We start from the raw sequence: 27,867 nt of genomic DNA, 5'->3' as shown, positions 1-27,867 counted from the left end.
ATAGCCTAAGCGGACAGGCCAAGGACTGAGTGGACATTATCCCGTTACCATTAGAGGTTGTCCCTTCAGAATGTGATCGAGGTGCATTGTTTGGGCAGTGTGTGGAATCTTGCTCTGCTACTGCCAGTATTTTTTTGACAGGGATGGAGGCCTTCTTCAGTTTTCGAGGACGATATCCTAACAGTAACTCCACTGGAAAACTTTACAAAAAAATGCAACTCTTAGGACTTGCGAACCTCTATTTAATGAGCTGGTGCCCTTTCAAAAGTTATCAAATTTTATTAGATTTTGTGTGCCTAACATGTATTTACTTAACATCAATAGGGATTATAACAGTAGTAAAGGGGATAAAGGTAGAAGAAAAAGGAATAAACACAAGGAAGCTAAGCAGAGGTTAGAGAGAGCTGATGATATCATTGATTTTTGCAACCTGAAAGAGAGGCAATGTCATATGAGACAACGTGTGTGGAAGTCAGCTATGAATCTAGTATGTTTGCTTTTCTTAAAAACCCTGGGACCCAACTGTACCAACTAGATCTATGTATAGATCTCTTCTTCTCACAGGGCTGAGGGCTCAGACACTTCCAGGGCAACTTTCCCTCCTTGTCTCTGTGCATAGAGTGGTTGGTTGCAGTTATGAACATCATCTCTCACTAGACTTATGGAAATGAGGGGAAAAATATAATACAGCCACAGACTGTAGTGTTTTCCCCTTCTCGTACCTCTACCAAGTCCCTGCAAGGTATAGGACTCCTGGCAGCGTAGTCATAGCTGGCCTGGAGACTCACAGCTGACACAGATGGCTGCGGCTTCCAAGCAGATGGCATTGCAAATCATTGGTCCCCTGATATCTGTGGTGTTTGGGGGCAGCCTGTTCTCTGTGGAGGAAGGGGGGTGATGGCGAATGGGACAAACAGTACCTCCATTGGTGGAAAGATTGAGTACAATCTAAGGGAGACCTGGCAGAACTCTCCTCCCTATTCAACCTTCTCACTCATTTCCCATGGGAGGGACAGATGGGTTCCCAAGTTCATTGTCTGGCAATCTCCTTTGTATAATGCCTTACTAATGTCACAACTGTACGTGAAATGTTGCTGTGGCTTTTCCAGGGATATCCTAAGTATTTGAACTAACAATGGGATTTGCCATATGGCTGAAATCATGACAACAGTCATCAATTATCCAGAAAGATAACAATATATTTTCATTTTTAGGTTATCCTGGAGTTTGCTGTATACTGTTTGTGTTTTGATTATGGCCAGTCTGCTGACAGCTGTCACGATTAATGAATATTTCTACACAAGCAGCTTCTTTGCAATATTACTTCTGTTTTTCTTTTATGGCATAGCATCTGTAAGTTGGGATTTTAAAATGAAATTTCTCCACTTTCTAACTTTAAAATTTCTATGAGCCACATTGCTACTAGTCGTAGGGCAGATCGGAGAGTGGCCCAACACTGTAGCTTTTCTGTAGTCACAGTAATTGAAGAAGCGATCTCTCTAAATCTCATTTAATCTCATAATTGGACATTATTTGAATTACCATCCAAAGAATTTACAGACACCAGACTCTGTGGGCTATGGACAAAAGTGAACTTTAATCTCAAATCCATCCACAAAGAGCGATTTTCTTTACGGAACTTTGAGAGAGGGAACATATAACGTTTGTGCCCAGGGAATCCTATAGTGGCCAGTAAATAATGAAATGATTTCTGTGCTGCATGCCGCTTTAATTTTATGAAATAAAACTGCCCAAATGTAACTTTTTGAACTTCCCCACTTCCGTAGATAGAATATGAGAGAGTGATTCCACTAGGCTTTTAAACAACAGTAGTCATGATATTGATCAAGATTTCCCACACGAACATGATTTGTTGGGGGAAGAGTCAACATGGCTATTTTAAAGGGAAATCATGCCTCACCAATCTACTAGAATTCTTTGAGGGGGTCAACAAACATGTAGACAAGGGCATTCCTGTGGATATAGTGTACTTGGACTTTTAGAAACCTTTGACCAGGTTCCTCACCAGAGGCTTTAAAGCAAAGTAAGCAGTCACAGGATAAGAGGGAAGTCTTCTCATGAATCAGTAACTGGTTAAAAGACAGGGGGGGAAAGGGTAGAAATACATAGTCAGTTTTCAGAATGGAGAGAGGTGAATAATGTGCTGGGATTAGTGGTGTTCAACATATTCATAAATGATCTGGAAAAAGGGGTAAACAGCAAAGTGGCAAAATTTGCAGATGATAATTGGCCTGCTAAACTCAGGGTTGTAAGTTCAATCCTTGAGTGGGCCACTTGGGGATCTAGGGCAAAATCAGAACTTGGTCCTGCTAGTGAAGGCAGGGGGCTGGACTTGATGACCTTTCAAGGTCCCTTCCAGTTCTAGGAGATGGGATATCTCCATTAATTAATTAATTAATTAATGAATCACAGTCTGCTTTGGACCTAACTATCCTGAGCAATTTTGTAAGGAGTTACAAAGGGACCTCACAAAACTGGATGACTGGCAACAAAATGGCAGATGAAATTCAGTGTTGACAAATGCAAAGCAATGCACATTGGAAAATATAATCCCAACTTCACAGACAAAATGATGGGTCTAAATAGGCTGTTAAACGATTAAGGGAGGATATGGTAGAGGTCTATAAAATCATGAATGGTGTGGAGAAAGTGAGTAAGAAAGGGTTATTTACTCTTCATATAACACAAGAACTAGGGGTCATCAAGTGAAATTAATAGACAACAGGTTAAAAACACACATAAGGAAGTACTTCTTCACACAATACATAGTCACCCTGTGGCACTTGTTGCCTAGGCCAAAATTATCACTGGGTTCAAAAAAGAATTAGATAATATAGGAATAGCCATACAGGGTCAGACCAATAGTCCATCTAGCCCCGTATCCTGTTTTCTGACAGTGACCAATGCAAGGTGCTTCACAGGGAGATAAGTTCATGGAGGAGAGGTCCATCAATGGCAATTAGCAAAGAAGGTCAGGGAGGCAACCCCATGCTCTGGGTGTCCCTACCCTCTAACTGTCAGAAGCTGGGAGTGGATGACAGGATGAATCACTCAGTAATTGCCCTGTTCTGTCCATTCTCTCTGGGGCACCTGGCATTGACCACTGTCGGAAGACCGGATACTGGGCTAGCTGAACCCCTGGGCTGACCCAGTATGGCCGTTCTTATGTTCTGAATTAATTGACTAGAGATATGTTTACTTGTGCAAGTACAAATATTATTCATTGATGATACTTGGTCACATGCATGCATGAAAAGAGAGACCACCTGGAATTAACCATTTCTAGTGTTACCTAAAACTTGAAGGTTATCTTCTCCCGAGCTTTGCCGTTACTGATGGATGTAGAGCTAACCTATTTTCTTTACCCTAATTATTGTCAGCACCTTAATTTTTCATCGTTTTTGTATATAGTATTAAAACCCCCACAAAATTATGTGAATCAGTGACCAACTAATAGTTAAGGAGAATTTAAGAAAACAAAAACAAACCAACCAACCCAACAAAAATTTAGGCCTTCACTGAGGGGGGGAAAAAAAGTTACCTGAAATCTGGATGTGTCTTAAAATAGTAGGTGAAGAAAATGAAACAGCCCCAGAAAAAAAAGAGAGAGTTTATAAGTGAAATTGACTGAAACCATTTTACTAACAGGACACCCAGCTACTACGTAAAATAAAACACACGCACAATTAATATAATACACATATATACCCTAGAGCAGGGGTTCTCAATCTTTTTCTTTCTGAGCCCCCCACCTCCCCAACATGCTATAAAACTCCACAGCCCAGTTGTGCCACAACTGTTTTTCTGCATATAAAAGCCAGAGTTGGCATTAGCGAGTAGCAAGCGGGGTAATTTTTCTGGGTCCCCACACCACTGAGGGCCCCGCGAAGCTAAGTTTCTCAGGCTTTGGCTTCAGCCTCTGGTGGCGGGGTCCCAGGCTTCAGCCCTGCATGGCAGTGCTTTGGTTTTCTGCCCTTGGCCCCAGTGAGTCTAATGTTGGCCCTGCTTGGTGGCCCGCCCTAAAACCTGCTCTCGGCCCCCAGGGGGTCCCAAACCCCCGGTTAGGAACTACTGCCCTAGAGACCCTGAATATGGATTCGTTTCAGTCTGAAGTGTTTACAGCCAATCAAGTCATGAACTTCTGCGGATAGGCCACGTCTTAAGGTGCTGCACAGGTGCAGCTCCCACTGACTTTAGCCTCTCCAGTTTGTCTCCTAAAGGCCAACTCTTAACTCAGTGGCTCTCCCTAGCATGTCCGACACAATGTGTATGATGCATTTTAAACCTCTGATGGAAATGCGTTCCACTAACTGGAAGCTTCCTTATCTGCAGATCCACTTCTGTTTCATGCTCAGCTCCCTCTTAAAGAAGCCTAAAGTCACCAGCTCCGTTGGATTCATCCTCACCTTTTTCTCTACATGTCTGAGCTTTATTACATTGGTGACAAAACTTCCTGCACCCTTGGAATGGGCTTTGGGTCTCCTCTGCCCCTTTGCCTTTATTACTGGAATCTCAAAGGTATGGTGAATTATTTGGAACACACATGCAGTAAAGCTGTAACTGGTAGCTAACTGGCTGTATGTACCTGACAGTTGCCAGGCTAGGGTACTGCTTATTATGTTTGATGGTAGTATTTAAAGGTGCCAGTGTTCTAAGTGCTGTACAAACACTGCCCCAGAAAGTTTGCTGCTCGCTAGTTTTCAAGTGTCCAGCAAGTGCAAGTCCGTTTGCTACAGTTTCCCCATACAAAGAAAGAAATCATGACATGTGAATGTAATTTGTCTGCACTGGATTATATTGCCTCCAATAGAAGAGTCTGACACATGCCCCAAAATGATGATATGAGGTTGCACTTCGCCGGTGTGAATCTGTTTCTAGAGCACTTTTGAATGAAAACCTACACACTCCCTCTCGTTAGTAGAAACGTATTTCTAGTGAGGAAAAGAAACTAAAAGGAGTGTGGGGGGAATATAGTGCTGGACTTCCCAAAGCTTCTCTTGATAACCGTGTTGCATCAATTTCATCAAAATTCTGACCTTATAGGCCTGGTTTTTCAGCTAAAGATTCTTAGTCTTTGTTTTTTTCCTTTCAGATTTTACATTTAGAAAAATATGGAATAGGTTTCTATTTTTCTAACATGATGGAGGAATCATATGCTGTATTTACTGCCTATGTCCTACTGATTTTTGACAGTGTTTTATATATGCTATTGGCTATCTATTTTGATAAAGTTTTGCCTGGTATGTATATTTATAATTAAAATACTGTATATGTTCTTTTATACATACACTTGCTCCTATAATTCTCTCTCTCTTTCCCTAGGCCCCCTGCCCCCACTTATTTCAAAGCAGTACAAGTAATGATAGAATAACACGGAACAAAGGAAAATGTAGAATTAGAATTTACCATCCCACATTGGGTGGATCAGCTGATGTCACTTTCATCTGTAACTGGTGTTAAACAATATTTCCAGACAACAGACTATGGATTGGGTGTAGATCCCACATCTCATAAGGATCCCTTTTGATCCCCTCTCCCTTGCCCTCTTCCTCCAAGCATCAGCTTTCATATCACACTTTAGGTAGCCTCAACCTTTAAAATAAAATTAATAGAGACAAGCGTGCAGATTTGGCAGATGTTCACAGCTGGGAATACTAACAGTCATATGAAATTTGGACCCTTGAATATGAAAATATCGTCCAAAGCGGAATGTCCCACTGCTCCAGTACATGCTATCTGGCATCATAAACTGTATATAACAAAGTTAAGGCAATCCAGAGCCCCTGCAACATGACCCTGCTCCCCACTTCCAGTGTCAGCAGCATTTCCCACCCCTTCCTGTCCCCCAGCAGCAGAACCTCCCTTTCCCCCAGGGCTAGTAGCAAGTAAGGGCATATACAAAACTTATCCCAGCAGCCGGGGTGTTTCTGCTTGCATGGGGCTTTCCTCCTGCCATGTACACAGTGGGTGAGAGCCCTCAAAGCAGTCCTGGAGCAAACCCCCTCTTGGAATGGGTCAAACCCCTCACACCTATAGACTCAGGTGGACGTTTCTGCATTCGGTTTCCTTCAGGTCACATTCTCAGCATTTCCTTTGCATTGACAAGGGCTCAAAACAGCTGTTTTTAAACGGTATCTGAGATTCAGAGGTCATTAAATGATTCCAGGAGCCAGAACCCTACGCACAGCCCTACTGTGCCTGTGCCTTAACCCAGCCCTGTGACTAGGGCAGACAAGGCCAGGGAAGCTAAAGAAATACCAATGACATGCTCCTACCTCTTAAGCTGTTGCTGTCAGCCTGATAAACCGGCCAAAATTATTCAGCCATGTTTGGGAAATGTGATTTCCCCCTTCCCCTTCCATTTTGAGTGTGTATGGGGTGTTTTTTTCTTCTCATGATAGCTCAGATCCTGAACCCAGCACCTGGTTCTAACAGCTATGACAGATGCTTGAGAGATTAACCATGGGCCCGATCCTCCAGCTGAAGGTGCAGGACAGAGGCTACTTTAGCCTAATGATTAAAGTAACCTGAGTAGAGGCTTTCCATGAACCGCCTGTGCTGAGGGATGGGTGGAAACATCTGCAGAGCAGTGGATTTCCTCCTGTCTCTTATGTGCTGTTATGCCCAGAATGGATTCTGGAACACATGGGCATATGAACCCAACCACACGAAGCCCTCCTATTTTGCTGTAGAGATATACCAGTTCTTCTAACAGTTGGTCTTTTGTGGCTGTAGAGAGATGGATTTGCCCAGTGCTGAAATCAATAAAGAGTCAGATGTTTAAAGGTATTTGGGTGCCTAAAGATGCCAGTAGGTGCCTAATGGGATTTTTAAAGGAGCTAAGGGCCTAGGCACATTTGAAAATCCTGCAAGGTGCCCATCTGCATCATTAGGCACGTAATACCTTTAAAATTTTTGACGCTAAAAGTGTTTAATGCCATGAATTAGGCTTTAGTCTACTATGCCTGGATAAACTAAAGATTCATCGTCTTTGTTCCCAATTAGACAAATATGGTATGAAATATCCCCCTTTGTTCTGCCTGAAGCCATCATACTGGTGCAAAAGCAGGAGAGGTTATGCTGGTAAGAGACCTGAAACTGAACAAAACCATGAACGTATCTTCAATGACAGCATGGAGCCAGTGCCTTCAGAATTTGACGGGAAGGAAGCCATCAGGTAAAACTCTACTGCATATAAGAAGAAACCTGTAGCTTACGTATGGTATCAGAGGATTAGCAGAGCTCACCTGCAGCTGTTGCTATCCCTGCTCCAACGATCAATTTAGCTTTACTTCAGCCTACTCCGCTTTCCCCTACGTGGGATTTTTGCGAGAATACGTTCTTCCACAAAGTAAGAGTACAGAGTTAGGTCAAGCGCTGTTACCATGCAGATGGGATTAGGAACCAAATCAGGCCAGTCATACATGAACTGAGCCAAACTGTAAATTGGTTTTGTGATGCTAATTTTGTCCAAAAATAACTATGGCAGGGGGAACCCAAACTCCTTGTACCTGCAACCTACTTCAGATTTGATCCCCAAAGCCTTCAAAGGTAAAAGGACAATCTGATGTAACGTATATTTATACATGAAGGGGCTGATCTTCCACTCTGTGTAGACATTAACACTTGTAAACGGGGATTGTAAAAGGCTACCAGATGAGGTTTACACTACCTTGCACAGGTATAAATTACTAGGGAGGTAGTGTTATCTAGTGGAGAGAGCACTGGACTGGAAGTCCAGACACCGGAGTTCTATTCTGAGCTCTGCTGTTTGTTGACTGACCTTGGGGAAATCACTCCGCCTCCCTGTGCCTCAGTTTCCCGATCTGTAAAATGGGGATAATGTTACTGACCTCCTTTGTAAAGCACTTCGAGATCTACTGAAGCAAAGCATTATATATGATCAAGGTGGTATTATTTATTATGGTGCAAGGCAGTATTTACTCAATAATTGGAATCCAGTGCTAATGATAACTTGCTTCCCTTCCTTTAGACTCAACAATATTAAAAAAACATATAAAACAAAGAACAAGAAAATAGAAGCTTTGAGAGGTATGAAAAGTTTCTTAAACCTTTTTGTTTGGATTTTAACCAAAAATGAACCCAATCAATTCTGAAATTTTCGGGCTGCTCTTTTCTTACTGTGAGAAGATACAGTAATTCTGCTTATCCATACTTATTAACATGTAAATCTAGGGACATTGCAAATGTTTTTTTTGCAACATTTAATCCCTGTTATATAAGAAGGAAAACTAATAGCTGTAAGAAATGTTGAAATCAAAAGGTGGAAGAAGTAAAGAAGCAAAATTTGTATCCACCATGACTGTTTGAAAGACTATCCCAAAACCTAATTCATGCAACTGATGATTACCCTGTGACTGTATTTTTATCTTTACTAAGAATAAAAGGGAGTGAGCATTGTAGGAACAGAGTAAAGCAATTTAAGATCTTTCTAAAAGTTATTACATCTGTGTCTCTTTTCCCCCATTGCACCCTCTTGACTAATATAATGAAAAACTTCTTGCAAGTTTGAACCTGGTTACTGAAGATGTAACTCACATTGTGGGTTCTGAATTTCTGACTTTGCTTATCTCTTCTTAGACAGAAATCTTATTTCTTTAATTGTCATGTTTGGCACCCGGACACCATACTTTGGTGATGGGCACATAGAAAGAGAGAGGAAGGACTTAATTTACTTCACGAACTTTAATCCTAACATAATACTATTTTTATACTAGGTTTGTTCTTAAATATTTATGAAGGCCAGATCACTGCGTTACTTGGTCATAGTGGAGCTGGAAAAACTACTCTACTGAACATCCTCAGTGGACTTTCCCAGCCATCGGATGGTACGATGATACACTTCTAACCTGAAAAGAAGAATATGCTTGATTTCAAGTGTCAGAGGGGTAGCCATGTTAGTCTATATCAGCAGAAACAACGAGGAGTCCTTGTGGCACCTTAGAGACTAACAAATTTATTTGGGCATAAGCTTTCGTGGGCTAGAGCCCACTTCATCAGATGCACGGAGTGGAAAATATAGGAGCAGGTATAAATATATGAATATATAGGATGGGGGTTGCTTTACCAAGTCTGAGGTCAGTCTAATGAGATAAATCAATTAACAGCAGGATACCAAGGGAGGAAAAATCTCTTTTGAAATGGTAAGAGAGTGGCCCATTACAGACAGTTGACAAGAAGGTGTGAGTAACAATAGGGAGAAATTATTATTGGGGAAATTAGATTTAGGTTTTGTAATGACCCAACCACTCCCAGTCTTTATTCAGGCCTAATCTGATTTGCAAATTAATTCCAGTTCTGCAGCTTCACGTTGGAGTCTGTTTTTGAAGTTTTTTTGTTGAAGAATTGCACTTTTAGGTCTGTTATTTAGTGACCAGAGAGGTTGAAGTGTTCTCCTATTGGTTTTTGAATGTTATGATTCCTGATGTCAGATTTGTGTCCGTTTATTCTTTTGCCTAGAGACTGTCCGGTTTGGCCAATGTACATGGCAGAGGGGCATTGCTGGCACATGATGTCATATATCAGCAATCCTTTCAGATATTTATACCTGCTCCTGTATTTTCCACTCCATGCATCTGATGAAGTGGGTTCTAGCCCACGAAAGCTTATACCCAAATAAATTTGTTAGTCTCTAAGGTGCCACAAGGACTCCTTGATTTCAAATGTGCTTGGGTGAAAGAACAAAGGACACATCATCAATCTTTCTTTGTTCATGTGTACAGGTTCTGCAACTATATACAAGTACAAACTATCAGAAATGGAGGATCTGGAAGAAATTAGAGCATTATTTGGGGTTTGCCCACAGTTCAACGTTCAGTTTGAAGTTTTAACAGTGAAAGAAAATCTGCGAGTTTTTGCTGAAATCAAAGGGATTCGGGCCGTTGAGGTAGAGTATGAGGTAAGTCAGGGGTTCTCAAACTTCATTGCACTGTGACCCCCTTCTGACAACAAAAATGTCTACATGACCCCAGGAGTGGGGATTGAACCCTGAGCCCACCCAAGCCCTTACCGCCTCAGGCTGGGGTGGGTGGGGTGAGGCGCAAAGCCGAAATCCGAGGGCTTCAGCTCCAGGCAGGAGGCCTGTAACCTGAGTCCTGCCACACAGCACCAAAGCCCTTGGACTTTGGTCCCGGGTAGTGGGGCTTGGGCTTGAGCCCCAGACCCCAGCAAGTCTAATGCCAGCCTTGGTGACCCCATTAAAACGGGGTCACGACCCACTTTAAGGTCCCAACCCACAGTTTGAGAGCTGCGGAGGTAAGTATATGTTCACTTGGAAAGAACTTCTACTTCACGGCATCATATGGAATTGGAAAAGGTTCAGAAAAGGGCAACAAAAATGATTAGGGGTATAGAACAGCTTCCGTATGAGGAGAGATTAATAAGACTGGGACTTCTCAGCTTGGAAAAGAGGTGACTAAGGGGGGATATGATAGAGGTCTATAAAATCATGAGTGGTATAGTGGAAAGTAAATAAGGAAGTGTTATTTACTCCTTCTCATAATACAAGAACAAGGGGCCATCAAATGCAATTAACAGTTAGCAGGTTTAAAACAGACACAAGAACGTATTTTTTCATGCAACATGCTCTCAACCTCTGGAACTCCTTGCCAGAGGGCGTTGTGAAGGCCAATACTATAATGGGGTTCAAAAGAGAGCTAGATTCATGGAGGATAGGTCCATCAATGGCTATTAGCCAGGATGAGCAGGAATGGTGTCCCTAGCCTCTGTTTGCCAAAGCTGGGATTGCGTGACAGGGCATGGATCACTTGATGATAACCTGTCTGTTCATTCCCTTTGGGGCACCTGCCACCGGCCACTGTCAGAGGACAGGATACTGGGCTTGATGGACCTTTGGTCTGACCCAGTATGTCTGTTGTTATGTTCTTATCATGTCATTTTCTCATGCAAATTGTGTGGTATAAAATTTGTCTAAGAATAAGACATTTGTAAATTCAATTTACACTGACAAAAAATCTAGCCAATTATATATAAGAAATATCACAGGTGCAGGTTTCCATGAAAATGGGAGTACCTGCAGAGCCCCTTGTACAGGGGAGAATACTCATTATTTGTTTGTTTTGTGTTAGCTTCTAGCAGCCCCAGTCATGGACCCGGCCCCCGTTGTGCTAGGCGCTGTGCAAAACAGAACAGATGGCCCCTGCCCAAAGAGCTTGGGGCCAGATTTTTAAAGATATTTAGGCCCGACACCTGCAAATAGGTGCTTGGGGCACTTTTGAAAATCCCAGTAGGGCCCATTTGCTTCTTTAGGATCCCAAATACCTTTAAAACTGGCGCTGAGGGTACATCTACACAGCAAAAAATGCCCATGGCAGCAAGTCGCAGAGCCCGGGTCAACTGTACAAATAGCAGTGTAGATGCTGAGGCTCAGGGTGGAGCCTGGGCTCCAAGACCCTCCCACCTCATCAGGTTTCAGCTCCCATGCTCTAGGATGAGCCCAAATGTCTACACTTGTCCCGCAGCGTGAGCCCCGTGAGCCCAAGTCAGTTGACCCAGGCTCTGAGTCTTTCTGCCACTGGGTTTTTATTGCTTTGTAGATGTACCCTAAGCATCTACGTAACCCTTTTCATTTTACCACACCAGGGAGGCAAAACCACTTTTCTTGCTGCACTCCATTATAGTGCCATGATAGTAGAGATTATTTCAATACCGTCACATCTCCATTCATTTTTCAGTGATAGCTGAGATACCAGTCTCATTCTGAATGGACCTGCAGCTGTGAAATAGTCGGGTTTTAAATCCGAGAACTTGTGCTCTTGTATGACATCTCAATCCGCGTCGTTTCTGCAGGATAAGTAGAACTGGAGGTTTCAGGAGTGATCTAGTTGAATGTGACACCCGGACCTCAGGAGTGCAAACCTGGCCAGGCTAGTGTCAGATAAACGCAGGCCTCTCAGCATGTAACATTGGCTTGTGGGCATGCTTAATCAAGATCTTACTACAATTCTTCTTGCTGCGTCACTGTTTTCTAACAAAAAAGCATCCAGGACCTGCTGCCAGACACACATGTTGTTGTGTAACCACCGTAGTTATATGAAACGGTTACTTGCAAGTTTATATTTTGGGAATAATAGCACCCAAAAGCCTAAACATACCAGTCCTTGACATTTATTTTTCTGTCATTTTCCAGGTGCAAAAAGTTTTGAAACAGATGGATATTATCAAGATTCAGGACACCCAAGCTAATAAACTGAGTGGTGGACAAAAAAGAAAGTTGTCTCTTGGGATAGCCATGTTAGGAGATCCAGAGGTAAAAAGGAGCGGTCATATGCACAACTGGTGTTTATATCGTACATGTATTTAAACACACAATCTCTGATCCTGCAAAGACTTACACACCTACTTCTCTCCACACACTGCGAGCACCCTAGCGCCTATTAATTTCAATAGAACTCCTCATAGTGCGTAAAGTTAGATACACGAGTAAGTCTTTGCAGGATTGAGACCATACAAAGTACATTTTCATGCCATTAATTTATAAACATCATCTCAAACAATATGATGTGTCCAAGGAACAAGATTGGAAAATACCTAAATGATTCCAGAATATTGACTGAAATTTACTTACCAAACGAAAGAAAGATAGATCGAGGCTACATCAATACCATGTTTAGCACAAACAAAAAGGATAATAAATAAATAAACTAGGAAAACCAGTAAAAATACAGACATAGGGCTTGTCTCCATAGACACATCCAGGAAAGTTACATTGAATTAACTAAAGGTCTGGATTTAAAGTGGATTAGTTAAACCATATTAAATCTCTGTGTGGACACTATCATTCAAAATTAAAGTGGCCTTAATTCAGTTTAGTTTAATTCACTTCCAGAGTTAATTGAAGCCATTTTGATTATGAATAACAATGACCACACAGGGATTTAGTGTGGTTTAACCAATCCACTTCAAATTCATACCTTTAGTTAATTCAGATTAATTTTCCTGGATGTCCCCATGGAGAAAAGCCTGTAGAGTTGCATTTTGATGTTAAAATCACCTGAAAAGAAAATGAAAGAGTTAAAACCACTCAAATCTGTAAATATACCAAAAATTATTCATTGTAACTGAATCTGAATGCAGTATTGCCAACCTCAAGTGTTTGAAAATCTTGTCAGGTCCCCAAAATCATGAGTTTCATGTAAAAATCATGATATTAAAAAAAATCTAGGGGTTCTGTTTATTTGCTTTCTGGTTTTTGCACCTATAAGGTGCCCTCAGTTCATGTTTTCCATCATTTCCCTGCAACTAAGAGGGATGCACACTTTGTTAAAACATGATAGCTGAGACTCTCATGCAATCTCTTGACTCCAGCAGCTGAAGCTGTAAGAGAAACATCAATTATCACGAAACTCACACTAAAATCATGAGAATTGGCAACACAGTGAAGGTCTGATTTCACCCCTGTTTGCAGGTTTTGCTATTAGATGAGCCAACTGCTGGATTGGATCCCCGTTCCAGACACTATGTGTGGACCCTACTGAAAGAACGTAGAGCTGGTCGAGTGACTCTATTCAGTACCCAATTCATGGATGAAGCTGATATCCTTGCTGGTGAGACCAGCTTGTTTCATTAGATAATAAGATTTTATAAGTAGATGGAATAAGATTTTATAAGCAGAGTTTTCTTTTAGAATGGACCTTGCTGAGGCTAAACTCTTAGGGTGAAATCTTGGTACCATTGAAGCAATGGGAAAATTCCCATTGACTTCAGTGGTACCAGGATTCCATCCTCATTGCCTTTAATAGAAGTTTTGACTCAATAAGGACTGAAAGGTTGGCCCTAACAGGGGAAGAAAAACTCATTGAACTGCAATGAAGCAATTCAGGGCTTTGTGCTTCACTGATAAGTTGAGTTTCACTATATCCAAGTTCACCATAAATTGGTTCTGCTTTAGAATCATAGGGTTATGAGGGGCCACATATAGTGTGAATTCATGTCCATCTGCTATTGACTATTTATCCTGGAAAGGGGTGTGTGTGTGTCTTTTTTTTTTTAATTAAAATATACCATTTTAATAGTCCTCTGGTCAGAAATGTGGAGGCTTTGCTGCAATATTGAATTTAAAACTCCAGTCATGTCCTGCAAATGAATGAACAACTCTGTAGTCCAGTTTGCTAACCTGCCATTTTCACCAAATAATTTCCCCTTTCATTTCCTGATATTAGCATCCTTCCTTTGTCATACTCTTGATCTGGGGGCAGAGATTATTTTAATTCCTTCAGATCTCTATTCACATTACAATAACGTCTAAGAAACCGTTCTAATTCTGAATGTACATGTGGCTGTGAAATAGTCGTACTGTGTCATCCTCACCCACAGCAGCCCCCTTACCTAATCTCACCACAACCTCATTGTACCCTTTCACTGCTTATGCTCTTTGTAAGAGACAAGGTAGATGAGGTGTAATATCCTTTACTGGACCAACTTCTGCTGGTAGAAGGGACAAACTTTTGAGCTTCACAGAGCTCTTCCTCAGGTCTGGAGAAGGTAGCCAAGCTAAATACAGGATGGGACAGATTGTAAAACATATGGGATTCACACATGTTGTAGGAGACTACTTAAAATGAAGCAGGCAATTAATACTTCTGCAGTCATAGGACAATGGAGGGTTAGTAGGCAGCAGGTGTGTTACAAGTTGTTGTAATAGGGCCATAAAACTAGTGTCTCTGTTAAGTCCCTGGTTTTCAGTGTCCAGTGTAGTCATGATTTGAAGTTCCCAGGCTCATCTTTTGAAGGTGTTATACAGGTTTCCTTTGAGGACAAGGCTTGGGAGGACAGTCATGGAGGGCTTGCTTTGTGAAAAGTGTTTTGGTGGAGTGTTTTTGTCTTTTATCATTGTTTTATGAGAGTTCATTTGAGAGCAGAGTAATTGTCTGGGGCATTAAATGCACTGGATGAGTTACGCAACATATTGTGATAGGCATGTGCAGAACTCCTGGATTTTGAAAGACGTGTTGGGGGGGGATATCCATCATCATAGCTGTGGACATACGTCTCCAGGTTTTGCATCTGTTGCTCTGTCAGGGTCAGGTTGCTTTCTGTAGTCCTTTTCCTTTGCCTATTTTACCCTTGGCAATTCTGTCTTTTATCATATTGCTCCTACTCTTGCAATGGTTTCCCATGTGTCCACCATGCACCCCATCTGTCTTAATTCCTCTTTAAAAACGCATTTCTGCTGGTAATCCTTCCTAAATTATTCTTTTCACCTCTAACCTCTGCATGCCCATTCTTTCTTGAATTATCACTCCATGTGTTGTAACCAGCGTCCTATGATCTGCTTATTAGATGCTGTACTTTAGATTCTTAATTTTATTAATGACTCAAGAAGAATTCATTCCAGAAAGTGAGGTTCATTATATAAATGATTTTGTTTTTCTCTTTTCTTAGACCGGAAAGCTTTTATTTCACATGGGAGAATAAAGTGTGTTGGATCTTCTCTGTTTTTGAAGAAAAAATGGGGGATTGGGTATCACTTAAGGTATTGTATTTTATTTTGTTTGAAAACATTCCTCGTAGTGCTGAATTTGCATTACAGTAGCAGAAGAAATGTTATTTCATTCCTATCAAGCAACATCTCTGGGAATTTAAATATAAATGCTTCCTAATATAGTTTAACTGGAATGAGTATAAAAACTTCAAAATGTATTGAAGAGATTGTGTCAAATTGTTCTCCCAACCTGGCACATGGAATATCTATGGTTCCAGTTATGAAAAATAAATATATTTTTGCTGTTAATTGTATTGTTAAGGCACTATGATCTGAGATCACCTTTCATCTGATGTAACGCCGCGGGTATTCAGACTCAGCTTACAGCCAATTAATTTTTTTTCTCATTATTGTGCCGAATTCCTAGAATCTTAGTAATGAAATGCTCCACGAAGCAGATGTGATTCACTTCCCCAGGTAACAGAGCTGTTGGCTCAGAGGGCACTCCATCCTAAAAGCCATCTTTCTTTTCAGCCTGATCCTAAAATTCTGGGTATCTCTTATAAGATGCTGAGTACCCTCATCTCCTTTCAATAGACTCTGAGGGTCCTAAGCACCTTGCAGAATTGGGCCCTTTGTAAGACTCTTTTTGCCAAACTCTTCCTGTGGATACTGTTAAATCAGTTGGTTATTCCTAACTACTTGTTTTATTACATTAGCCAACCCATGAGGTAGGTATAACACAAGGCGTTGGTAACAAATCCTTCAATCCTTACTTAGACAAAATTGCCGCTGAAGTTTTGTCTAATTAAGATCTGCTGCAGGGATTGGATGTTATTCCAGAGTAAGGACTGATGGATTTGGCTCTCTTGGTATATGACATCATAACGATAAATACATTGTTCTTGTGAAAATGTAAACCTTTGCCTTCTTAATATGAACAGGATGCATGTCAGTGAGGTTTGTGACTCTGAGAACATATCATCTCTGGTCAGACAGTACATCCCTGATGCCACATTCACAGGACAGAGTGAAAATGAACTGAGTTATACGCTGCCCTTAGAAAATGTGGATAAATTTCCAGGTAATTATGTGTTTACATAATCCAGAATCTACCATGCATAGAATTATTTATCTTTTTTCTGTTTTTTTTTTTAATTAATGTTGAGAGATATTGTATCTGCCTCCTGAATTCCATCAGGAAGGTAACCTACTGATGATGAACGTTTGCATAAGGAATTTTTTCCAAGATTTTAGTCTCTCTATGTATTTAAGATCAAAATATGTGGTTTTCTTCCATTCATGAGAAAGTACATAAAAATTGAACCTGACACAAATATTTGTTTGTTCTGTTAGATGCAGGGTAATGATGAAGGAGACTGAAAGGAATCAGTATAGGTGCTGGGGGTACTGCCACACCCCCTGGCTTGAAGTGGTTTCCATTATATACAGGGTCAATGGCTCTTAGCAGCCCCATTATACAAATTGTTCCCGCATGTTTGGGAATCGGACTTTAGTTTCAGTTTAGTTATTTAAATTTTGATATTTCTTTGAGTCTGCAAAGGGCCAGAATTTTGAGTCCATGCTTCCTCATAAGAGTTCTACTACTTTTGTGTTTCCAGCTGGGCTGGAAATACCGAAAGCGTAGTCTGTCTTACCACATTTTGGCATTTACAGATCCAGCCCTAGTCAGAACCTGAAAATGCGCAAAAGGTTGAAATTTGAAAAATAATGGTAGGTAGGTAGATTAAACAAACAAATGAGGTGAACCCAAGAAAATAATGAAATGAAACTGGTCGGTGGGAAAGGCAGTGGTCCCAGTGAATCAGCTGTCTAAACCTTGCTGGGTTGTTTGTTAAGGCATCATAGCAGCTAAGGGCTGGTCCACACTGGGGCGTGGGATCGATCTAGGAAACGCAACTTCAGCTACGAGAATAGCGTAGCTGAAGTCGACATTTCCTAGATCGAACTAAGTTTACTTACTGTGGGTCCACGCGGCGCAGGCAAGCTCCCCCGTCGACAGCGCTTCCTCCTCTCGGCGAGCAGGAGTTCCGCAGTCGACGGGGGAGCGCTTCTGGGATCGATTTATCGCGTCCAGATGAGACGCGATAAATCGATCCCAGAAGATCGATCTCTACCCGCCGAATCGGGCGGGTAGTGTGGACCTAGCCTAAGCGTTCTAAGGATGCATTTGAAAGAGGACAGTGAGTTGCCTTTGCAGATCATTGCCGGGAAACTCCTCCCATGCAGAAGAGGTAGCATGGGAGAATGTGCAAAGATGTTGGAAAATTTTAAAAGTGGACAATCAAAATTGGCACCCGGTATTTTTTTTTTTTGACTCTTGAGTGTACATATTCCAGTAAAACTTCAATTCAAACTTTAAATACTCAGCAGCATATTATCAAACACGAAGACTGATTAAAAAGAGAGACCTGGAGATTTCTGTAAACCCATAGTTCTAACGGTTACCCTAGGATTAGAAGATAGAGTTAAATTCTGCTTTCAGGTACAGAAGCGTGTCAGGAATTACTCTGGATTTACATTTCTGCACCTTCTGTCATGCAGATCTGTTCTGTGGCCTAGACAGCCACTCTGACCAGGGGATTATTAATTATGGCGTCAGCTTGACAACCCTGGAAGATGTCTTCCTGAAGCTGGAGGGTGAAGCAGCAACTGATCAAGAAGGTAAAATTCTGGGTCAGCCAAGGAAAACTATTTTTAAATTCATCTTATGCTCTTTTTCTGCTAAATATGAATCCTTACCTTTTGGGGCATCCTCAGAGATAGAAATGACTAGCTAAAATTGCTTTGAATAGTTAACTATATTTTTAAACATGGCTAAAAAACAATTGGAAATCCAAACATGTAGGACACAGAAAGAGGACTTTTTTTTTTTTTTTACTCCTGACTTGCTATTAAATATTAAATGGGTGATGAGGTAAGTGCTTATGTACTTGTTTCATAAGATACAACAACGGAGAGGCAGACATTCGATTTTTAGAAAAGCCTGTAACATAGACTTCATTCTGTAACTTATTTTGCAAAGTCCTCCTGAATTGTCCAGAGAAGAATGTGTACCAGTGCCCAATTTTTAGATTGGATTGGATTTCTTAAAATCCATACCTTAAAAACAGAGACAATGCAGGTTTCTCCCTAAGACAGAGATGCAGAACTCAACCCACCTTGTTCTAATCAGGCTGTTTGCAGACTCCCTGCTGAGAGGCCAGTTGCCACACTTACCTGCAGAGCCCCCTTAGCCTGCAAGCTGGACCAGGAAATCCTTAGAACTTGAAGTGGTAGCTTGTGATTCTAACACAGTTTTCAATATACCACAGTTTTTCTAAATTTTTTAAGTGATCTCTGCTAAAGATGCAAAAACAACAAGAAGTCTATTTTATGAAAACACAGGTTTCCATGAATGATGAACATTTCCTTTTGGAGAGTTTTCCATGATGGCTTAGGGGGTCTATTTATACATCAGATTTAAACATGAACAATTCTACTTAATACTTTAACCTTCAGGTGTCTTTTACTAAAGTGTATAATTATTGGGGGAAAGCCTCATGAGTAGAAAACTTGAAGAGATCTCTGGATACAGAACAGTGGATGAGAGATGGATTTTCTGTACATCTCTTCAAGGTCCTAAAGTGTTTTCTATTACTTAATACTCCCCAAAGAGCCCATCTTAACTGAGATCTCTTCCCTTGTAACAAACTAGAAGATAGTTCTGTTCAGCCTTGCCATGTAGTACTGGTCAGCAGTTGATAATTGTGTGTATTCTTGTCCCTGCCAGTGTTTCTGTTTTTATTGCATATAAAAAACGTCAAGGAGTTACGTTGAACTATGAACTTTGAAAACTCTTTGTAGATTATGGTGTTTTCAGTGCGGAGCAGGCAGAAGAGGAAAGAGATGCCTTCTCTGCTGATGAAATGGAACAAGGTCTCCTGTCACTCTCAGACACTGGAAAGGCGACTGTAACTGGCACAGCCCTCTGGAGACAGCAAGTGTGTGCCATGGCAAGAATTCGCTTTTTAAAGCTGAAGCATGAAGATAAAACCCTTCGATCCATGTAAGTGCCAGTGTGTCTGACTTGTTTAGGTGAAATCAGTCTGTGGGAGGATGTTCATAGCACAGCTGTCTGTGGAGTGGGCTAGGATGGAACTTCAGGGATCCACTTCCCTCTCACCTTGAATGTTCCTGGAACATTAGAAATAATTCAATCACAACAGTGTTTGCTTGTAAATCACATATTTTCTCTAAATGATTCATGACATAGAAAGCTGATCAGCCAGTGTTCCGGGAAAATGCCTACCTTGCCAATTCCAGCTACACAAAAGCTTCCCCAACTATGCATCCCCATCCAATGATTAGTTTATTACCGGGAGTTTCTTGTACTGAATGATGTACATAATTAAATGAGCCATATGATTATTGGTGCTAGTTGTAAAGCCCAGGTTCTTTCTCAAAAATATCATTTTGAAATATCTTTTTTCGGGGGTGGCAAAACTTCAAAACTAAAAGAATACAATGTTCATTTAATCTTGGTATTAAAAAAAGAAAATGTTTACAAATATTATTTTTTTTTCTCCTTTCATATTTTTTCCTTTGCCCATATTGTCAATGCAATAGAATGAAATGTCTGTTTGTTCTTTCAACTTTTTATTGTTTCTTGGTTTTTTTCCCCTAATCGGTACATTTTCAAAACTTCTCCAACTTTGGAAAAACTCTGTAACTTTTCCAAAGTTTTAAGGAAGTTGTGAAAAGTTAGAATTGAAAAAGAGAAAAAGGAGAAAGAAAAACCATAGATATTTATTCTGTTGCATTCAGTGGCAGAAATGAAAAAAAGAATAAGGAAAAAACAAAAAAATCCTAAATTTAGAATCTTTTTGACTTTCTAAAAGGAAACTAAATAAAATCTTTTAATTTAATTTTGTGTAGAAATGTCCTGTCAATGAAAAAAAATTAAATGTTTTTCTATGAAGAAAAATTGTTTTCAGTTAAACTCTTTTCCAGCAGAAAATCTTGTTGTAAAAAACTTTCCACCAGCTCCTTGGTTATTACAGTTAGAACTGGCTGGAAGTGTTCATTGGATCCTTTCTCCTCCCCCACCGACCCAGGAAGTTGAGGGAGCATCTTCCATCTGGTGCCTTCTGAGGAAGGGATGGGCCAGCAGGTACATGTGTCTGTGCCTGGAGGCAGGGGTCACTGGAATCCTAGCTTTCTTCACTACACCCTATAGAAGCTGTCTGCTTCTGAGGTTCCCAGAATTGTGTACACTGCTGCTGCTTTGGCAGTGTTGTCAGCCCGGCATTAGATGAGAATGTTCATGTTCAGTTGTTATTTTTTGTATGCTACCATAATTTTCCTGAAAAACACAAGCAATAGAAGGGAAATGGTGATTTACAAAAGTTTATATCTCAGCCAAACCTGAATGGAATTTCATGGGTCAAAGAAAAGGCACCTCTCTAACCCTAGAGCTTTCATCCCATTGAATTTTAAAGGCCTGATATACACAATGGGAGTGTTATGGCTTTTCAAAATAAAGTGGCAAGAATCTTTTTTTCTTAATACGATCGAAATATATGGGTTGCTACCAGCTCCCCCTACAATAATGCAACTTGCAAAATGTCTTGTCTCCAAACTCATTTGTGATCTGTTCTTCAATCTAGATTACTGCTGTGTGGAATTTTTATGTTACCTTTAGCTATCCACTTAATCGTGCTTGTCTTGTGGAAACAATTAAATTCTTGGGAGCTGTCCTCTGGTCTGTATTTTTTTCCTCCTGGAAAACAATCTCACAAGGAAGTCACAAGCCTTCTAGTCTTCAATAAAACAGGTGAGGGGCAAAACAGAAGAGCAAGGTTGGTCTTTTTCTATGCCACTGCTTTTAGCTTTGCAAGGAAATTTGACAGGGGAGGGGGGAATATTGGCAGAGCAGATGTCGTAGAGGGCAATACAGGGCCCAACAAGGAGAGCAACCCAAGAAGCAGAGAAGGGCAGGGTGATCTGGAGGTGGTGGCAAAAAGCTTATATTTGATGTGAGGCTGAATGAGAAGCCAGAGAAAGGATCTGAGGAGAAGAATGGCATTGTCAGATCACCTGGAAGGCAAATCACTTTTGTGGTTTCATTTTGTATTGAACGAATGAGGGTAACGTGTGTATCGGCTACCTGAAAGAAGGATGCTGCAGTATGCCAACCCTGAGCATTGAAAAATTATGAGCCAGCCCTCAAAAAATCATAAGACTAACCTAAAAATCATGATTTTTTTTTTTTGCTTAAAAATATATATTAAATTATTTTTATTTGCTGTCAAGGTACATTTGCTTAATCTTTCCAAATTTTTCACAGCAAATATGAGGGCTAGATACTTTTTTTTTAAAAAAAATATGAAAGCTGAAATTCTCATGCAGTCTGATTCCCGAGGGGCTTTAATAAAAACTACCACTATTGTGAAACTAGCGATAAAATCGTGAGAGGCGGCAGCCCTGATATTGCAGTATTTGATCATATAATGAGGCCCTGAATGAGAGGACGACGGTGGAGAAGAAGCCCTGAGATTTGTCAAGGAAAAGCAGATTAGACACCCAAGTGGGGAAAAAGGAAAACAGATTGGAAGGGTCCAAATTGGAGTTGGAGAAGGAGTCAATGCCTTGGTTGTGGACTGTGCTTTTGATGGAGGGCAGGAATGAGATGGGATGGTAGCTGGAGAGGCAGGATCCAGGTTTTTTTGAGGACTGAGACGACCTTGCTTATGTTGTGAGGAGAAGGAGCCATGGGGCACAGAGAGTTTGAGAAGGAAGGGGTTGTGAGCACTGTGGCAATGCAAGCAAGGAAGTGAGAAGGAATTTAATAAATAAAGCAGCAGGTGGACATGAGATGGGAGACTTTGCACTCAGTGATAGGAGTGATGGTGTTAGAGAGAGACACGGACAAGGTAGCAAAGGAGAGGTATCATAGGCATGATAGCAAGAGAAGAGAAATTAATAGGAATAGTAAAACAGCTGAAATACAGAAGAACAATGGGCAGTAAACTAATTTAAACATGCAGAGAATCAGCAGAGTGGTGAGTCAATTCATAATGCAAAAATTTGGAAGCAGCAAGTTAACTTTACCAAAGTCCCAAGGAGAACTTTTATTGTAAAAAAAAAAAAAAAAATCTTCAAAGATTGTGATTTCTCTGCTGTTGCCTTCATACCAGGTTCAAGCATTCAGGACTTCATCCACGCTTTGGAGACTCAGAACATAATGCTGGAAATAGCAACAGGGGACAATATCACAGAGAAGCTAATCCATAATGGGGCTATACAAGTATCCTGGGAGAACCAGGTAGTGTGTCTCTCCTTTTTTCTTTAATAATAAATAAGATGCCAATGTGGATTCTGTGAAACTTGTCTGAATGAAGCTCCTGATGGATAAGCGCCAAAGACATGAAGATCAAACATAAGCCAAAGTAAAATTCACAAAATTGCAAAATAAACACATCAACATTGAATTCAAATAGGGCCAGACTGTGGCCCTCCTGCATCCAGGAGAAAACGGGCTTGGGGTTCCATGGCACCACGTCCAGTACAGGGGGTGTCAGGCTTTTCAAAGCCATTTTGTCCCCCTTCTTGAATTTGCGCTTAAACAGGACAGGGCAGAGCTGCGCAGGTACACTGGGAAGTATACGCTGCCCCAGGGACTGGCAGATCACAGCACGCTCCCTCCGCAAAGTAGTGGGGAAAGGAGACTGTGGTCCAAGGATTCACAATCCCCCTTCAGGGCAGCTCCAGGGTCGGCTCAGTGACACATTGCTCCTTATACTGGGCAAATCACAGACTGATGAGCTAGACCATCTCGTATTAAATAATAGGCAATAATCTTCTGTGGGTAAAAGCAAATGGGCTTATATTGAGCCAGGAAAGGCGTGATTTTGAGCTGGATCATGTCACACACTTCGTTTTTGTGGTTGCAGTTTTACCCTCGCAGTGAATTGTGGATGCATTTTATTGATCTGCAAAACCAGGAGTTGTCTCTGGAACTTGCCCTAAAAAGGGAACAGCACTTTATTTGAAATGCAAAACAATCTGTCACAGTCAGATATAGAGAGAGAAAACAATTTGTTTTCTCTCTCTATATCTGACTGTGACAGAGATTGCAAACACATGCAGTATCTTTTGTGAAATATGGCTTTAACTTTATAAATATTATCTGTATCTTTCACCCCGTCCTTGAAAGCATGAAAACTTCAGAGGCTATTGTATTGAGATGGGCCAGATGATATGGACAGTAGAATATTTAGAGGCCTTTGTGTCAAGGCATGCTAGATGGATTTGTGCATTCCTGGCTCACTGGGCACGATTTCCTGGGGGATCTGGAATCACTCAGGCTGTGTTTACATAGGGATAAAAAACCCATAGCTGGCCTGGGTCAGCTGACTCAGGTTTGTGGGGCTTGGGCCCTGGAGCTGAAACACTGCTGTGCCGGAGTTCAGGCTCTGACCGGAGTCCGAGCTCTGGGACCCTATGAGAGTGGAGGGTCACAGAGTTCAGGCTCCAGCCCAAGCCCAAATGTCTACACAGAAGTTTTTAGACCCTTAGCCCAAGTCAGCTGACACCAGCCAGCTGTGGTCATGCCAGGGGTCTTTCATCCCTGTGTAGACGTACTCTAAGAGGTGATTCATGAAAAATACCAACGCTGGTTATGCAGATACCCAGCTTAGTAGCCCTCTCCCCGCACCCAGGAAAAGGGGCAGTGACAGTTTTTACCTGATTCAAGAGACCCAGGAAATATAGGGAGAAGCTGGGGGCATAAAGGGCCACCTTGAACTGACAAAAAGGCCAACAAATTGACCTTTTGTCCAGTGGAGAGGCCAAACCCTGTGCGAGGATTGGAAGGACGAGAATCTGCCAAGGTCTTCACAGGAGTCAGAGGCGGATTTACAGTAAAACACAGGGTGCCCTGGCACGGGGCTCCCTAACGACAGGGGGCCCCAGGGCCGGGCAGCTGCGGGGGCAGAAGCTTGGTCCTACCAGCAGCCAAGCTCCCCGCTTCCCCGCCTCCTCCCTGAGCGTGCTGCGTTCCTGCCCCTCCCCCTCTCCCGCCCTCCCAGCGCTTCCCCCGCCACCAAACAGCTGTTTGCCGGTGCTCAGGTCGCTCCGTGAGGGAGCGGGAGGAGTAGGGCCACAGCGCGCTCAGGGGAGGAGGTCGAGAAGAGGTGAGGACGGGGCCTTGGGGAACGGGGTGGAATTGGGGCAGGACGGAGCAAAGGTGGGGCCTCTGCAGTCCGCCTACACATACCCTCTCCAACCCCCTGCCGTGAGCTGCTCAGGGCAGGGGACTGGGAGCACCCCCACAACCCCACAATCAGGTAAGCCTGATTTAAACTCAACCACATTTACTAATCTCCAGTAGAGCTAACACCTCTTGGCTCAATTTTAGCAGGTCAAGTTGTAGCCTAGACTCCTGCCAACGTATAGGCAAAACTAATTCTCGCATTCCTAGATTCATCTTGCAGTAAAGTAGTCTGTGAGTGGGAATGTAAACTGATGAATAGTTTTCCTGATTCCCCCTCCAGTAGAAAACACCTCTGAGCTTTTCTCTTGTCTTGCTTTTCTTCAGAGCTACAGGTTTACGGTTATGTGCAGCATAGAAACAATCAACTGCTTTCCAGTGCTTGTGAACATCATTAGCAACGCCTTGCTGCGAACCTTAAATTCCACTGCACAAATTCGAATCTGGAGTCATCCATTTTTTTTTGTAAGTGTCATAACTTCCCTGCCAGGAATGCTTCTAATACGTATGGTTGGGAAAGAGGGATCTAATTGCTCAATATGTGATCAGGTTTTTTTATTAGGAAGCAAATTTGTTTTCTCTCTTTATATACATATAGGTCCAAATTCACCACTAGTATAAATATAAACACTTTTTTTTAGCAGAGTTGGGCCCACGTATACCAGTGGAAACTTTGGCTCATATCCTTTTGTTGTAAAAAAGAGAACTCTGCACCATAGCCTGTGTATAGGAGAACCTTCTTTGGGGGTTCACTGGCCCTCCCTAGTCATGAGTCTTGAACCATTTCCCTTCTGGCAGCCTCCCCCTAATCATTGGGTCTCTGGTGCGGGGTAAGAGGGGGGTATGGGAGAGGAGAGGCTATGGGAGGGGGCATGAGGACACAGGGGACCTCCTTGTAGCCTGGTGTTTCAGACACTTAGCTGGGTGGTTGGAAAGCCAAGTTCAAATCCCTGTCCAATATCACGCAGTCGGGGGAATTGAACCAGCTCTCCCGCATCTCAGATGAGTGCCTTAACCACTGGACTAAAAGTGATAAGGGGGCACCTCCTCCCAAATTTTATGACTCCAGGCATTTTAAAAGGTCTAGAAACAGAACATATCAAGTGGAATGAAATGTGCCCTTCAACCTGAAACAGACTTTTTTGAATTTGTTGAAATCTTTCAGAATTTTCAGATTTGATTTGACCTAAACCAATTTTTTCCCCAAATTTTTCTGAACTGCCAGTAAACAAAAAACCCCAACTATTTGCCCAGCTCCAGTCGTGATACCCAGACTAATACAATGCAGATGTTTTCTTCAGATGTTTTCTGATTTTTTTTCACCCCCAGGAGAATCGTCCAGAATTATGGAATTATTTTATTTCTAGCTATCTTATTATTTTGCTGCTTTTACTTCCTGGTTTCCCACCTCACTTTGCAATGAACAGCGTACAAGATTATAAGGTAAATTCCTTGAATTTTAGCAGACATTATGTAGGGGGAGGCCTGGATAGATCTGTTTCAATACTGCATTTGGTTTGGGCTGTCACATTCTTACAAGGCCATAGCTTGCAGAGTTCAGAGGAGAGAAATCGAAACACTAAAAGGTTTTGAAATTAACCACTCTGAGAAACAGCTAAAAGACTAAGGCACGATCTATCTAGAGAAATAAAACTGAGAACAGAGGCACAGTGATAGCTGTGTACAAATATGTAACAGGTCAAAGACAGGTACTCTCATGGTGGAAGAAGGAAGGTTTAATAGAAGAGCGGTTCAATACTATATCAAATTGCAATTATAAAAAGAGTTTGCAGGCAGATCAGATGGACTTTCAGTGTTTCTCAAATGCGGCCACAGCCTCCTGGGCTGTGATTAGAGGAGAGGAGGCAGAGCAGTGGCCGCTCCCCGTCCCTGTTGCTCTGGATGCCCTGTCTTGGTGTTGGTTGCTGAGGCCAGCAGCAGGGGTGCCCCCATCTGGAGATACCTGGTGCACACTGCTGTAGGAGCAGGGAGCTGATGCATTCCCCACCTTCCCAGGTGCGGTGGCGCTCAGGCTTTGGGCTTCAGCCCTGGCGTGGTGGGGCAGCAGGCTCTGACCATGGGGCTTCGGGCTCCAGCCCTGCACTCTGGCTGCATGGCGGCAGGCCCCAGGCTCTGGCCACAGGGCTTCAGGCTCTAACCCCCTGCTTTCTCCCCCCAACTCCTCACCCCCATTTCCCCTGGCCCCCACTGCCTCCCCTGACCCTCTATCCAGAGCTTAATTTGTCTTGCCTGGGCTGAGTAAATCTGCTATGAAAAGTGGTACCTGTATGTTTGTTCATATCACTTTTCATAATAGACTTAACTTGCTAGCAATAAATAAATTACAATGATTTGGACGTGTATATATGTGCATATTTATTTGATTTGCCTAAAGCTAATTAAGTATTTTAGGAAAATACTTAAAATACTTAAAAATGTGAGGCCACTCTGAGGCCACCAGAAAAATTGTCCTGAGAACCCCTGGACTAGATGACTGACTTAGAGGTGATTATCTACCACTATGAAGGAATCTGTGTTCTGAAGTCTTTCACTGAAAGCAATAGAGTTGTATCAGGGATCTATCTAGCTACCTAGGTACACAATGGCTTCCATCATGGTAGTGTCTGGGAGCCTCCCAAATATATAAAAATAAACATGACAATAACAGTCTCTCTCTCTCTCTCTCCCTCCCCTGTCCTCCCCTCAATCTTCCCAGTCTGTAGGAAAAATAGCATGATTAATGTATAGCTTTCTGTTGGTGTGTGAAGAATACACTGAGGGAATATTAAATCTGCCCGCATGATTCCCTGATGTATCCCTTTATCCATCTACTCTATTGTCCTATGAACACAGCATGCTCATCTAAACTGACACGAGATACATCCCTGGGTTTGCTTTAATGAATGCCAACAATCATAGCAAGACTCTTTGTTCTGGAGCTACCTTGTTAATGTTTTTAGATACTGGTTTTCATTTTTTTATTCTTCATTCACCGGTATTTCAGGGTACACTATTAAGATATTTCCACTGCCATTGGGACAGGAAGCAAGGAGACAGGGAAAAGAAGCAACTGAAGAAGGAAGGAAGAAACAAATGGGGTGAGAGAGAG

The 27,867-nt window shown here is 41.9% G+C and overlaps 1 protein-coding gene across 1 annotated transcript in view; it reads left to right on the top strand.

The window, feature by feature from the left end:
- LOC117887073 overlaps positions 1-27,867 on the top strand; it is a 124,177-nt gene that overhangs the window by 16,010 nt on the left and 80,300 nt on the right. Inside the window, exons 7-23 of the mRNA XM_034789314.1 lie at positions 1,215-1,353; positions 4,354-4,539; positions 5,114-5,261; positions 7,027-7,198; positions 8,015-8,073; positions 8,760-8,870; positions 9,765-9,940; positions 12,191-12,310; positions 13,469-13,607; positions 15,445-15,535; positions 16,429-16,568; positions 18,050-18,169; positions 19,352-19,553; positions 21,154-21,320; positions 22,684-22,811; positions 25,086-25,223; positions 26,088-26,201. Of these exons, the coding sequence (XP_034645205.1) occupies positions 1,215-1,353; positions 4,354-4,539; positions 5,114-5,261; positions 7,027-7,198; positions 8,015-8,073; positions 8,760-8,870; positions 9,765-9,940; positions 12,191-12,310; positions 13,469-13,607; positions 15,445-15,535; positions 16,429-16,568; positions 18,050-18,169; positions 19,352-19,553; positions 21,154-21,320; positions 22,684-22,811; positions 25,086-25,223; positions 26,088-26,201 (2,350 nt within the window). The remainder of the gene's footprint in view (positions 1-1,214; positions 1,354-4,353; positions 4,540-5,113; positions 5,262-7,026; positions 7,199-8,014; positions 8,074-8,759; positions 8,871-9,764; positions 9,941-12,190; positions 12,311-13,468; positions 13,608-15,444; positions 15,536-16,428; positions 16,569-18,049; positions 18,170-19,351; positions 19,554-21,153; positions 21,321-22,683; positions 22,812-25,085; positions 25,224-26,087; positions 26,202-27,867) is intronic.

Source organism: Trachemys scripta, chromosome 14 (genome assembly GCF_013100865.1).
Source record: "Trachemys scripta elegans isolate TJP31775 chromosome 14, CAS_Tse_1.0, whole genome shotgun sequence".
In the NCBI taxonomy this organism is placed as follows: domain Eukaryota; kingdom Metazoa; phylum Chordata; order Testudines; family Emydidae; genus Trachemys; species Trachemys scripta.
This window is presented reverse-complemented; position numbering and strand designations above follow the sequence as displayed.